General features: G+C 40.8%; 1 protein-coding gene across 8 annotated transcripts in view; it reads left to right on the top strand.

Annotated features, from left to right (window-relative positions):
- USP49 (ubiquitin specific peptidase 49) overlaps positions 1-15,496 on the top strand; it is a 56,165-nt gene that overhangs the window by 25,357 nt on the left and 15,312 nt on the right. For 4 of the 8 annotated variants that reach the window (XM_083618003.1, XM_083618009.1, XM_083618006.1 and 1 more), the window contains exons 2-3: positions 9,102-9,244; positions 13,354-14,764. In XM_083618003.1, the coding sequence (XP_083474129.1) occupies positions 13,382-14,764 (1,383 nt within the window). In that variant the 5' untranslated portion in view covers positions 9,102-9,244; positions 13,354-13,381. Of the gene's footprint in view, positions 1-9,101; positions 9,245-10,930; positions 11,113-13,353; positions 14,765-15,496 lie in introns of all 8 variants that reach the window. The other 4 variants (XM_083618007.1, XM_083618005.1, XM_083618008.1 and 1 more) reach the window with 2 other exon arrangements.

Raw genomic sequence — 15,496 nt, 5'->3', positions numbered from 1 at the left:
TTCTTCGTGACCCCATGGACCAGAGCACACCAGGCACTCCTGTCTTCCACTGTCTCCTGCAGTTTGGTCAAACTACCAGCATGCGTTTGACCAAACTGTGGGAGGCAGTGGAAGACAGGAGTGCCTGGCGTGCTCTGGTCCATGGGGTCACGAAGAGTCGGACACGACTAAGCAACAATAAGAGCTTCAAATTCAGAGTCAACTGTTCACAAGACTTCAAGCGTCAGATCAACATTTCAACTTAGAAATTATTGTAGTAAATATTGATGTAATTCTTGTGTGTGTGTTTCATATTTTATCAATGAATATATTTCTTAAAAAGATAAAAAAGGCTTTCATTGAGAAATGATTTATTCCTATTTCTTAATGTAATAACTTAACTGTAACATTCCTTTTTACAAAAGCTTTGCCAACCAGTCAAACACTTACTCATTTCGAGTGTCCAGTGAGGACTTGTTATTGGTGCCGCCACTAGGAGCTGCTCGGTTGGCAGTGGCCTGTGGCAGGGCCTTTTCAGTGATGGTTCCCCATTTTTTGAATTCCCTCCATAGTGAGGTGCACCTGTCTCCTTCATATTGACTTTCATGATAAATTTAAAAACATGGTTCTTATAATATTTATTTATATCTCAACTTTTTCTCAGTCCGAGACTCAGGGTGGCTTACACAGATGAAATAGAAAAAGCTAAAAACCCAGAAAAGACAATAATTGAAATGTAATTAAACACTTAATAGGATTAAGATAGTATAAAAAGATCCATTAAAAATGCAGATATTAAAAACATCACAGTACCAGCCCTTTCCTCAAAAACAGTCAGTTCTAAATGGCCTATTGGAACAGATAGGTATTCACTTACCAGTAGAGGACAGACAGTAGGGATGGAGTCACTGGCGAAGCTGCATGCTGCAGCACCGGGGACAGAGAGCAGGCAGGGGCGTGGCTGGCGCGCGTCCTGGGGGTGTGGCACACATCCTGGGGGCGTGGCACGCTGCCCTCGGGGGTTGGTGTGTGTCCTGGGGGCGGGGTCGCCGCCCGCGGTGGTGTGGTGCCTGGTGCAGTGGGGGTGCACGACACACGTCCAGAGGGTCCGTGATGGTACTCCCCCCCCCCGATGGTGCCAGGGGCAGTGCACTCCCCCGTTCCTCCACCAGTGGATGGAGCCAGTCTAACTTCTCTAGGAAGGGAGATCCTAAGTCTGGGAGCAGCCACCAAGACCTGCATCCCCATTCCTGTTTACCTAGGCACTGAATGGCTGAAATACGCTGTTTCTGGCAACCCTGAGATCATGTGTTTTTAAACCTTTTCATAATTTTTTTCAAAAACTTTTTAAACTTTCTTTTTATTATTGAGCTCTTTCAGGAGGAAGGACAGGATATAAACAGAAATAATAATATGATGGTGATGATGATAATTGAGTTCAGAGAAGCTTGCTTCGGCTCACCTGCACTGTGCTATTAACACATTATCAGGTAGACAGTAGCAGCTTGAGTGGTGGTGTAGAGCAGCAGAGCCACCTTCTGACATTGGCATTGCTGCAATTCACCTGGACAGGCCAGGGCACAGTGCTGGTGAGCTTGGGACTGCATGGGTGCACTAGCAAGGCCTGCACAGCCCTGACCTCACCACCACTCTGTCGCTCCCAGCCCATTTTAGATAAGCTGCAGAATGCTGGTATCGGGAGGGCGGCTCACTGACAATTACCCAGGGTTAACAACAGAATGCTTATTTGAGGAGAAGTGAAAACAAATTCACAGCAAACTGAAGTTGAAGATGAATGGGGTTAGAGCTAGTAATCTCCTAAACCCATTCCCAGCCAATTAATCCACCCTACCTTCTTCTTCTTCTTGGCAAAATGTCTTCCGCCACCACAACTATCATTCCACGCTCCCTTCAACTCCTCTTTCCCTCACACATATATACACACAACGTAACATATTATTTTAATCATGAGAAGAGTTATGTTAGTGGAGCAGTTTAAAATATGTGTGCAAATAATTTGCAATATTGTTTCCAATCAGCAATATGCTGTTAATTTTATTGACAGGTCAAATTGCTAGATTTCCACAGAAATGACTGAGGAAAATGGCTTTTTTTCCGGCCTGAATTCCCCACAACTCAGTTCCAGCACATTTCAGGTGGGCACCATTGCCATTATAAGAGAACAAGAGAGGTGTTCATGGTGAGTTCTGGCACCTCTTTTTCTAGAAAAATAGCACTGCTGAGGAGTGTTTAGCTTCTTTATAGTAGCCTAGAGTGTTTGCCAGCATTGTATTCTAAATACACTTATGTGCATAGTAAGTCCTTTTTACTTTCAGTGGAATTTCAGTCCAAAGCATGTGTTCCTAGGTTTGCAGCCTGTGCTGTGAACTGACAGTGTAAGCAGCATAGAAAAGTGAGATCCATAGATGTTTGTGGATATATTGATCCTCTCTCATTTATTATTTTGTAGTATTATTCTGAGTATTTTCCTTTGAAATGTAGCCGAATTCTTTGAAATTGAAAATGTTGGGGAAACTGGTTCCATAAAGAAGTTTATGCTCTCTGTTTTGCATAATGCTGAAATATGAAGAGCTCTTCTAAAATACTGTTTGTAAAATGCAAAAAAAAAAACCCACCACTCTTAATAGACAATGTTACACATTTTCTAAATAACATAAATGTTTTATAGGTTTAAAGGTTTTATAGGTTTAAAGGTTTTTCTGTCCATTTTTCTGAAGATGCCCAATCCTTAGTAAATTCACATTTGCACTGAACTCTTTAAAATGTGGTGAGCATCCCAGTCCCCTGCTGAGGAGTACTGACATGGGCTTAAAGGTATCAACACAAATAAAATTAACTATTTTTAAGAACAATAAAGCTATTCAGAATGTAACTCTAAAGGAACAATAATAAAAAGCAAGGACATTTAGGAATACACACACACTGTATGTATATGTATATATTGCACTTGCCTGTAAAAGTGGAACATTAAAACTACTGATTTAATCTCTGCATTTGAAAAGCCATCTGCTAAATGCACACTGAAGGCATATCTGTTCAGGGGGGGGGGGGGGAAATGTAGACAAGACATTAGGGAACTTATTACAAGTTTAATACACTAATGTTAAGTATTCCCAAATTCATCTTCTTTGGGTTTATTTTATTTATCTTCGGCATTTGTATGCTGCCCATTCAACAATTTTTCTTTGGAATTCAATGGTAGGTTATCTTGCGTAAGTCTGTACACAGATAATCCAGCCAGGTAAAATAAACATGGTATCCTAAATAATTAAAACATTTGGGTGTTGACACAGAAAGCAAATGTAGGATGTTGGACTTCAACCTGTATTTGAATCTGTAAATCTCAGTTGGTGAGTTTGGGTCAGCATCTTTCTTGGAGAAATCTATCACGTAGGATTATTTATGAGGCTAACATAGGATTATCTCCCTGAGCAATTGAAGGAAGAGTGAGACATAAATATGTTAATGATATAGTATCCTTGGTATGGCAGTACTACAACGTGGAAGATAAGGGAGTCCATTTTGTTCTGCCTTGCTATCCTTTCTGTCATGCTATGTTAACATAGCTACATGGGAGCCACTTCTCTCTAATCAGACCACATGGATCCTACAGAACTGGCACACTGCTTCTCTGGCAGGATGCTGATTCTGATTGGCACCCATATGATGTGCCCCTTCCCACGTGGTTGGGTTACTTAATTATTATTTTTAAAGGTTCTGGCTTTAAGCCATTACAAAAAATTAATTCATATTGATAAAACTATGTAAGATAGATTTGGTACTATATATAATCTTACGGAAATAAATACACATGCAAAAATAATTTCCAGAAGAGCAACCATCTTGGTCTTTTGCAAGAAAAACAGCAAAGAGTCTTGTGACACCTTAAAGTTGATTATGGCATAGTATTTCACGGACTACAGCCAACAATTCTAGTAGAGCCTAAATGAGTGCAAAATGATTCTTCAACCACAGCAGTAAAGGCACAATTAGCATTGCTAAGTGACAGTACAATTAGAGATTAGATGCATGCAAAATGAGCACAGTGACCCTTAACAACAGTGGTGACTGGCAATAATAGAATTATCTTTGCATCCACTATTAAATTAACTCCTGTAGTAGGACAAGAAACCATTATGTCTGTTCAGCCCCAAATGAAGGAAGTTAAACTTTTTAATAAATTGCAATTCAGCAGATTTATGCTGGAGTTTCCTTGTGAAGTTTATTTGTTCTTCTCATACTGCTGAATTTTTCCTCTTCTGGTGCCAGATTTGTATACATTTATTCATTTGTGTAGAGATGGGCCTGCTTGACCTATGTATATGCAAAAGGGCATTGCTGGAAGGTGATAGCATATATCACACTGTAAGATGAGCTGTGAGTGAGCCCATGACGTTGTGGCTGACATTATTAGGTTCTGTAATAGTGCTGCCAAAGTAGATAGGGGGGCAGCATTGGCATCAGCTGGTCACTTTGTTTGTGTCTCTGTTATATGTCCTATTGTACCTAGTGACTAGCTGTTTTAAGTTGTGGTGGATGAGGATACTGCCTGTAAGCAAGACATCAGAAAGGACAATATTCAGAAACCAGTAGGAGTACATTTCAACTTCTGAGGGCATACGCTTTGTTGACCTTAAAACTGTCCCTCTTGAACAAAGGAGCTTCAGAGGAGATACCACTGTGAAACTTCTGAATTACAACTTACAAAGAAGTTCATTTCTATCCCCTGTGATCTGAATTCAGATAAGTTTTTTTTAATCCTATCAGAGGAGTTAATTTACCAATTGCACAAATGCTCACTGTATTTATTTTTCATATACATTTAAGCAATTGTGAAATTATCATAGGCTACATTATTTTCTATTTCACTTCCCTCTGTTTAAATTTCTTTCTTTTCTTTTCATTTTACTTTATGCATATAGGTGTATATATACCTGCCAACTTACGATAGCACTTCATGAGTCTGATGAAGTGGACTGCAGTCCACAAAAACATATGCTGCAGTAAGCTTGTTAGTCTAAGGTGCCACAAGGTTCTGCTTTCAAAACAGAAAATATATCAGAAGTACATAGACTGGAGCAGATATTTAAAATGACTGCAGTACAGTTAAGCACATGTGAATCCATATTAAGCTTTGGCCAAGGGCAGTGAAACCCACCACTTATGGAAATATCTTTTTCATTGCTATTTACAAGCAGGAGGTCAATTTCCTATGATATTGATCAAGACTTTGGGGCTTTCAACAACTCTGACAGAGGGTAAGTGTTACTCCTAGCTGTGCAGGACCCACCCCCAGAGAAGTGTCTCATGTGTGGCTAGGGGAAAGGGCCCCTTGGTTATTACAAATTGTGTCCTCTACTATGTGGCTGCCAAGATATGGGATAGAAAAACAAAACAGCTTACTAGGAACCATCAGATGGTGGTTATGTCTGATGGAATTTATGCTTGGCTTTACTGATGATGGTGTAGCGATAGCTTGGACAGTATGGTGGCATAGTGTCATACAGCTAGGGTGTTTTTGTGTGTAATTCTGACAGGCTTTCTAGATAACTCCCATGAGCTTTAGCCAGTATGCCTGAAAGCCAGGGATGATGGGAGTTGTACTCCAGCAACATCTGCAGGATCACATTGTTGGCATGGTGTTAAGTAAATTGCCAACTGCAGTTGGAGCTGTTATAGAATCATGACGATCAGATCAATAAAGATTTTTGTTTTTTAATTTGAGTTTTATACTTTACATTTTTGGCCCCCACTTGAGTGATGTTATGATGATCTGGTTTTCTATCAGAGGATTTCTTCAAGTCCTTGGCAAAACTCTTGTTTCCTTGGTGTGGTTTGCATATATTACTCTTGTCTTAATTTTTACAGTTTCCAATATCTGAATGAAACACTCTGGCTTCATTCCCATCCAGTCAACATTATGCAGCCATTATAATTGCAGCTGGCTGCTTTTCTTGGCTCTGGAAACACTTTCAAGGGGAAAATGCTAAAAACAAAACACACAAAACTGGCAGTGGTTTGTGTGTGTGTTATCAACAAGCATGCTGGTTGGAACATAGTATCAAACCTATACGGTATAAATCTAAGTATATACTGGTATATAGAAGCCGTCTTGGGAAACTTTATCAATGTAGTGGTTATAGAGCTGGATCAGCGTTGTTCTGCAAAATAGTGTGAGCTAATTACAGAAAGTGAACCGTGAAGAATGAGTACTAATTTATTTTTCTCAACCAAACGACGTGAGAATTTTAAAAAAGAAAGACCATGCTGTCTGACGATTCAGGAGGTTTCTAGAGGCTTCTAACTTGTAAGAAGAGGACATTGTTCCTATTCCTCATGTGACATGTCAAGCTTGTGACTTCGTTTGGACACACTCTATTAAAGGGGCAGAGAAAACAGATCACCAAGTTTAAGCTAACTGCCTCACGTCTGTGTGTTCGTGGCTGGTCTTGTTTAAGGCATCAGGAGAGGTCAGATGTGGTGATGGGGACTTTTGATGAGGAGACAGCTACAGGACTCACTCAATTTATTCCATGTGTTGAACAAGTCTGTTCAGATAGATTGCTCCCCTGCTCCCATTTCCTTATGTTTTGGGGTGAGAGAATGGGATTTCAAGCTGTAATGTGCCTGGTCATTATTATAATAATGCAAGCCTATATGGTGCAGCATCTGGAATATTAGCCTTGGACCCATGGGCGTAGCCAAGATTTATGTTGGGGGGGCAGAACCTCAGATAAGTATTTTTATTTATTTACTTGATTTAGGGGGCACAGGGCCCCCCCCGGTTCCCCTTGGCTGCACCCATGCTTGGACCTTGCCTCAGATCCCTCCTGTGCTACTAGCCTTCCTAAGTTTTACTAGGGAGTTCTTAATTTGCTATAGGCAAATTAGACACTCTCAGTCTAACCTACCTAACATGGCTGTTGAGAAGCTAAAGAGATTCACTCTGAGCTCCTTGGGAAAAGGACACAATATAAAGTAATAAGCTGAGATATCTTGTATCGTTGCAGAAGAAGTAAAACTGAGTGGGGAAGGATACACATCTGTTTTTAATTCACCTCTCTTATCCATTAATAGTTCTTTTTGATACTCTTCCCTCCAATCAATATTACTAAACCTTTCTGTTAACAGTTCACAGATTTTGTATTTGCACTGTTTACAGGTTAACTACAGTACTTTACCAAATGCTCTTGGGATTCTTAATGAGTTAAACAACAGTGCATACAGGGGATGTCTGTTGTTTTAGATCCATCCCTGTGAAATACTTTTTTTAAAAAAACTGGTTCCTGGTCTGTGTGAGGATTAAAAAATACTAGTGATTTACATGCATAGTCAAATAATGGTGTAGTTTCATACCACTGTTGACACTATGATGGTTACAGCTCTGTGCATATGAACCTTTTGGAAAGTGATTTTAATAAAAACTGCCTCAAACCTCCATGTACAGTAAATCATGTGGCTCATACCACATGCTCATTGATGCCTTACAGTTAGTTTATACAATATTTCTTGTGAATGATTTTTCTTTTAGAACTAGATTTTTTGTGGTTAATCTCAAGATTATTTGTTTGTACTATGTTGCTTAAAAGCCAGGCTTACTCTGCTGTAGGTTTTGGGATTGTTTGTATAGTGCCATCAATATATCTGAAACGTGACATAGCAAAATAAGTGAAACAAAACAGGTCCCTGTTGTGAGGAGCTTGCAATCCACATGTTAAAAGTGGGGAATAGAACAAGGTGTGTGTTGGGAGAGGGGGATGACTTCAAGGAAGTTGTAAGGTATGTGTTTGCATGTGCCTAGATTTTGTTTCAGCTTGGAATGATAACTAAAGAGTTAAGTTAATGGACTGAATTTAGTTGGTTGACATATTCCTAGTTCTCTAGTTCACAGCAAGTTCTTACCACATTTATCTTAGGTCTGCTTATCTTCACCTCTTGCAAGTCTCAGGTTTCTGTTGAATAAATTTCCACTCATGACGAAATAAGACACTTCTCCTTGTCTTAGATAATCTTAGTGGGGAGTTCCCTATTGTACTCCCTTCTGCCTCTTCCACCCCACCCCCTTCCTTGCCCCCAAATCCCATGTGACTCCTTTGTTGTTTGCTAAAATTCACAGAAAGTTCTCCAGATTGGCACCCCTGGCCAACCCCATCTCAGCATACCTATTGAAATCCGCTTAGTGGGAGGCCAAAGACATGCAAATAGAGAGATTCCCCATGGGGCTAGATGTCAGAGGATAAATTGGATTGCTTCTAAGGACAAAAGGATCCTCCAGGAAAAGCTAGCCTGCCCTAGTTGTGAGCACAGAACAGTGTGAGGAATGATTTACTATGTACCCACAGATGTTTTTGGTGTGTGAGGATTCTTTTTATCAGCAAGTAGTCGGACACGACTAAACGACTAAACAACAACAACAACACTGTAGTATCATAAGCATCACTGTAAGGTTGTGTCTTGCGTAGGGATGATGAAACTATGCATTCTGTCCATATTGTTAATGTGGTGCATTCAGACATTTGCTGCATCCAGACAAGTTAGTTTTCCCTTGTAAATTGCCCTCCTTAAACTCAATATTTGTTCCTCTTGTTAACTAGGTTTTTTGTCTCTGTTTGGAGTAGGGGGAGGCATGTAATCCATATTATATTTGCATTGTACATGCACAGATAGATATGTTCTAAAATCCTGTGTGAATCAGAGTTGAATGGATGGTAGAATTTCCCTACAAAAAGCTGTTTTCTCGGCCATCCAAATCAAAGTGAACCAATATGTGCGTATTTTTAGCTGGCCTTTCCTTTTTAGATTTTGCTTTGCAAATATGTAGGTAGTTGATTAGCAGTAATAGACTGAATCAACTGTATATGAGTAGCAGACAGTTCTATAAAGCTAAAGCTCTGAAACAAAGGAAATCCAGGGTGCCTTTTTCCTTTTGACATTTCTTCATCAATGGCTGTGGTATAATTGTGCCGTCTAGTTAGTTTTTTGTCCATCATTAAAAATATATTATCTGCAGTAGTTCTTCCACTAGAGGAATGATTCATGTTCTAAAGCTGCACAGCCTATTTCTTGTTTATATATGTTTCACAGGAATACTTTCTCTTTAGGGCTATAACACTGCATTGCCTGTTTCTGATGAAGATCTAAGTTATAATTAAATTCCTGAAGAACAGTTGAAGTTCCTATTGACTGCAATGGGGATGTTCCAGCCTCTGATCGTTGAGTTGCGGGAATATTTAAATATGAATCGGTGAGTATTGTATTCTGCTTTAAACTTGTTTTTATGTCTGGCCTGTATTTTTTCTCTTTCGCATGCACGCACGCATGCAGTAACTCAGCAAATTGAGCAAACAAGAGTGTTTGTTGTATCAGCACCTGCAGAGGAAAGAAGCCCATATGCTTATGACCTAGAGCTAATACAGTGGTACCTCTGGATACGAACGGGATCTGTTCCGGAGCCCCGTTCGCAACCTGAAGTAAACGTAACACGCGACTGCGCATGTGTGCGGGCCACGTTTTGCCGCTTCCATGTGACGTCATTTTGAGCGTCTGCGCATGCGCTAGTGGCAAAACCTGGAGGTAACGCTCTCCGTTACTTCCGGGTCACCGCAGAGCACAATCCGAAAATACTTAACCTGAAGCTACTTCAACCCGAGGTATAATTGTATACCCTCTGTGTATGTGGGGCTCCTTTTATTGTGGCCATTTTCTTGTATTCCTGCTATTACCGAAGAGTATTAAAGGAATAATTATGTCCTGCTGATAATGTATCCCATGCTTTTAGACAAGTCTGCAAAGTGAATTGCATAAGGTACCACTTCCTATTGCGAGCACACGTGCTGAACCCCTCTTTTCCTTGGTCTTTGCCCCACCCCCAGCCGGCCGTCCATTGTCCTCCTAGGCTGGGGGCGGGACGATAGCCACCCTGACCCAGGTGGGAGGCACCAGACCAGGTAAGCCCGCTTGGTGTCGCAAACCCTGCCCACCTGTTGGGAAGGGAGGGCGGAAATTGTTTTGTAGGAGGATTTTGCTTAACACCCTTGTTTAATAGGATAAAAAAATTAAAATCTGCCAGCAAGTATCTAAGTAAACTTGTTGCTATTGCCATTTTAAAGGAAGAAACAGAGATTATCAGCACTTTTCCATTAATGCTGCAGGTACAAGCATAGCTTAATGACAGTATAACTTTGTTTTATGTAAGAACTCAGTAGCTTCCATTTATACTGAAAGGTCAAAGGCCAACTTTCTGTTTACAAATAGCCCTGACAAAGATGCTAGACTTTTAAACGAAATGTTACAAGTTAATGCAATACAACACAAGCTTTACCATTTATTTATAAATTCTGCCATAAATGTACATTGTGCATTTATTCTGTGTGTCCTAAAAATGTTGGCAAGACCATTTTTTTCATTTATTTTATTTATTAGTGCCATGTTTGTCACTGTGAATACTTATACCAACTTTTCCCCATAAAAGTGTGTATTTTCCATTATGTTTATTTTGAAATTTTCTGTGTCGCCAAGTATTCTTGGAGCAATTTACAGAATAGAAATAAAACGGATGTAATGGAAACATTAACAAACTGAAGTAGAAGTCAGCAGCTAAAAACTGGCAGCAATAAAGTCATCACTGTTTCACAGTTAGAAACCTGGGACAACTAAAAGATCTCTACCTGGTGCTCAAAAGATAACAAAGTAGGCACAAGGTGAGGATTTCATTAATTGGGCAGCAGAACGAGAAAACCTGCAGCTACAGCTGCCTCATTTGTGATGGTTTCATGTAGATCCGTAGTGGGGAACCTCTGCTAATTTAGTCACGGGGCCATATTCCTCAAACCACACCCGCTTGTGACATCAGGTGTCGGAAAGGAGAAAACATGGCTGTAAAGGAATAATTGAGAGCTTTAACATTTGCTTTCAACTTTTCCTTGGCCAGCAGAGCCTACCCCGTCCCGCATCAGCTGCATCCTGCAGTTCACAATCAGAGCTCCCAAGCATAGTTGATCTCTGCCGAAATGGAGCATTGCAGGCGGCGTGCTGACCAGCTGATTGGCACTGACTGCAACACCCACGGGGACGTGCTTCAGGGATCTTACTTTGCAATCTGCTCAAGTTCAAGTAAGTCTGCAAAGGAACTTTCTTTTTGCAAAGGGAAGCAATGTACCTGACATCATGTCTCCCGCCCACCTATCAAACTGGTCTGCAAGGGTGAGGGATTTCAGGATCCAGTCCACTGGCCATGTCTGTTTCTCCACTCCCAATGAGGAAGTTAAGAAGCATGGAGGACAGGACGGAACCTTGCGGGACTCCAAACAAACAGAACATATTATTTATTATTTGTTTATTGCATTTACTGTATATCCCGCTTTTTCTCTGAGGAGCTCAAGGTTGCATACAGGGTTCTCCCCCTCCTCATTTAATTCCCATAACAACCCATTGAGGTAGACTAGGCTGAGAGGCAGGGACTGGCCCAGTTTCACCCAGTGAGCTTCATGTCCAAGTGGGGATTTGAGGCCTGGTCATCATCCGACACCGCAGTGTCATTGAACTGAGCAGAAAGCTCTCAGCACCACATTCTTGAATCAGCTAACCAGCTTGCTGCACAACCACTGCAACATGGTACCTGCAAACACTAATCTAGAGAGTCCATCCAAGGTCATATTTTAGTTTGTAAGCATGCTTTAAACTTCATTTCCGTGGTTCAGACATCACAGAAAACTGGCTTATGAAGAGAGGGAAGGGGAAGTGTTCATGCACAAGGCTCATTCTCAGTCTGATATAACAGGGGCATATTGGACTGGAACCATGATGTGTGAATCTGGCTTTGGTGTTATTTATAATACTTAGCCCCAAGTCAGATATGTTTTCCCTAGTTTTGTTTTTTAAATATAAAGGTTGCATTTAATTCGGTAATAGATAGAATGCCATGTTTTGGTTTTAAGAGCATTAAATGTAGGTTTAAATATATTTGTTGGTATTATATTCAGTTTTTAAAAAGGGGTTTTAATTTTTAAAAAGAAAAGTATTACTATATATGAAACATTTGAAAAATCAGATTTAAAATTCTATTTTTAATTAACTCTTGATTTTTATTGACTCTGCCTCAAAGAGAATTCCTGGGCCAATGTTGTTGTGTAAGGATGGGTAGGATGCCTCTGCAATTGTCTGTGGCTCACAAGAGGTCTGGTTATACTTGTAAGCCTATTCATTCTGGAGACTTTCAAGGCTAAGTGAGCTTACTATGTAATGTTAATTACAGTTTCTGGAAGAAGTGTTCTATTCTGTTTTCTTCCTATCACGAATGATAGTGGTTGATGTAGATTCCTGAGAAATTTCAAAACAATGGGAAACAAAAATAATTTTTAAATATTAGTTCAGAATTAAGTTGAAACAAATATGTAGATATGGACATATTGGCCATGTCTGCATGTAACACTAAGCTAGACCACAGTTTAGCACAAAAGTGCTGCCTCCCAGGGAGGTGACAGCTGCTTTGTTGCTCTGCTAGGCCAAGGTTTTTCTTACCTGGGATCATGGTTAAACACTCTGTTTTTTAACCACAATCTGTAGCAAATGTTTGGTTTTTGCTACAGCTCAGGATTGCTGCAGCTCTATATAATTCATAACTTAGTTTGTTCTTGAAGAGTTAAGCCTTGAAAAATAGCATGATAAAAAGTCTAGTAAAACAGCATAATATGATTTAGTAATATTATTTCTAGTGAATAAATGTTTTCTGTGCAGTAATGTGCCTTTCCTGGGATGGAATTCAGGTTGCGTACAAATGAGACCTTATTTGTTTAACCTTATTTGTATGTAGTGCTAAACTATGGTTTAGCAATATGTGAACAAGTCTTGGGCCTGTGAGCTGCCCTGTACATGACTGCTGCCATGAGGAAATTTGGAAGTGCAGCCACACTGGATGAAGAGAGGAGAAAAGGGAGAAGAACACAAGCTCAAGACTTTACTGTGGCTTACCCTTGTAATGCTAAACTATACTTAAGCTTTATGTGTGAGTCAGGCCATTGTGTGTTTAGAGATTGTGCAGTCCAATTTTAATTTTGTTTATACAACATATGGCCAAGGAGTAAACCCTACACAAATCTGGAGTCCCTAAGATGGTTGGATGGCGCCTTGTACGTCTCCTTCCAGCAACTCCTGCAGCCAAGCTGGTGCCAAATGTATGGCTCTGCTTTTCTTTGGACCACATCAGCAAGGCCAAGGGGTGGTGATCTTGTTGTCTGGCAGCCCAGGACCTCCATACACACTGCCCAGGCTTTTGGGGTGGTTTTTAGAAATAATATATGACTGTATTTTTTAATGTGTGCAGTTACTTAAGTACTTTTCTGTCTCCTTTGCAAGGTTAAAGCAGTGGAGCTTTATGTGAGACATGGATAGATGCAAACATGTTGGGCGGCTACGACTTGCCCAGGACCATTCTATTCTGAACCCCCAGAAGTGGCACTGCATGGACTGCAACACCACGGAATCTGTTTGGGCCTGCCTGAAATGCTCCCATGTGGCTTGTGGAAGATATATTGAGGACCATGCACTTAAGCATTTCGAAGAGACCAGGCATCCTTTGGCCATGGAAGTTAACGACCTGTACGTGTTTTGTTACCTTTGCGAAGACTATGTGTTGAATGATAATCCCGAGGGTGACCTGAAATTGCTTAGAAGTTCTCTATCTGCAATTAAAAGCCAGAAGCATGATCCGTCTGCTAAAAGTGGTAGGACGCTACGGTCAATGGCTTTGGGGGAGGATGTTTGCAGTCATCAGAGGGCCCCTCAGGGAAAGCCTCAGATGCTTACAGCTCTCTGGTACAGACGGCAGTCATTGCTAGCAAAGGCACTACGGACCTGGTTTGATAAGAGTTCTAGAGGCCAGCGAAAACTAGAGCAAAAGAAACAATTGGAAGAGCTGGAGAGGAAGAAGGAAGTGGCCAGGCAGAGGCGTCAAGAAATGAAGCGGAGATTGCTGGAGGAATTGGCAAACACGCCTCCAAGAAAAAGTGCCCGGCTTTTGTCGCACATCCGCAGAGAGAATCTCATTCCTCGGAAATTCAGAGATATGGAAGCAAGTTCCCCTACCTCAAGACGAGTGCAGAATAGCAAATTCAAACAATTCTATTCCATCCGGCGTAAGCCTCAAATGACTCCTGGTGTGACTGGACTAAAGAATCTAGGAAACACATGCTATATGAACTCAATCCTTCAAGTTTTAAGTCACCTCCAAAAGTTTAGAGAATGTTTCTTGACGCTGGATCTTTGTGAAACTGAAGAACTCTTAGCTAAGACCGTGAATGGAAAGTCTAGAATGTCTGGAAAGCTGGTCAATGGGCCTGCTCCAACCGATTCAGGGAGGAATGATCAACTGGGTTCATATGGCAGGCAGAGCCTGCCAGCTGGCTTAAATGGCGGGTCCTCAATAAGCAAAAGTTTAGAACTTACACAGCCCAAGGAGCCAAGTTCAAAGCACATCTCTCTCTGTCACGAACTGCACACGCTCTTCAGAGTCATGTGGTCTGGGAAGTGGGCCTCGGTCTCTCCTTTTGCCATGCTGCACTCTGTGTGGAGTTTGATTCCAGCGTTTCGAGGTTATGACCAGCAAGATGCTCAGGAATTTCTTTGTGAATTGTTGGACAAAGTGCAGCAGGAGTTGGAATCTGAAGGAACAAAACGCAGAATCCTCATCCCTTTTTCACAGAGGAAGCTCACCAAGCAGGTCCTGAAGGTGGTAAACACCATCTTTCATGGGCAGCTGCTCAGTCAGGTATGCATGCTAGCCAAATTTATATTTATCAAAGCTAGAGACTCTTTTTGGTGACAGTATTTATGAATAACCAAATATTAATGCTTGTATCTTGCAAAAGGAGAATTTTTAGTATACCTTAAGTGAAATTTGTCATTTTCAGCATATTTTTCTAATGGAATAAAATTATAGTAGTAGTAGTAGTAGTAGTAGTAGTAGTAGTAGTATTTTATTGCAATTGTGGGGGATTGTGAGGTTTAGCAGAAGATTCAGGTGGGAGGATTAATTTCCCTTTTCAGCAACTCATGCTGCTAACAGAACAATGTTAGAGTTTTTGCTATAGTTCATACTTACTATTCCAAATATGGCTGGGGATAGATAGGCTTTGTTTATATAATGGGTGTGGGGTTTTGTTGTTGCTGTTTTGCAAAGCATGACTGTGGCACTATTTTTTCTGTCCTCCTAGTTAGGTGCTTTTGGCTGCTTCCACTTAGCTTTTGCAAACTACATTGTTAACCCATCAGAATCTTTTGGGAGAATGAGGCAGAGTTTTCTCCCCCACTCCTCTTTTTGTTTTCATTTTTGCAAAATATCATAATATAATGTACCTCATTCAGAAGCTCCCAGCTATATAATACTCTTAAGTCAGTCATCCCCAACCTTCGGCCCTCCAGATGTTTTGGACTACAATTCCCATCATCCCTGACCACTGGTCCTGTTAGTTAGGGATCATGGGAGTTGTAGGCCAAAACA

This window comes from Podarcis filfolensis, assembly GCF_964270895.1.
Source record: "Podarcis filfolensis genome assembly, chromosome: 6".
In the NCBI taxonomy this organism is placed as follows: Eukaryota; Metazoa; Chordata; class Lepidosauria; order Squamata; family Lacertidae; genus Podarcis; species Podarcis filfolensis.
The sequence above is the reverse complement of the archived record's forward strand: the minus strand, read 5'-3'. Positions and strand labels throughout refer to the sequence as shown.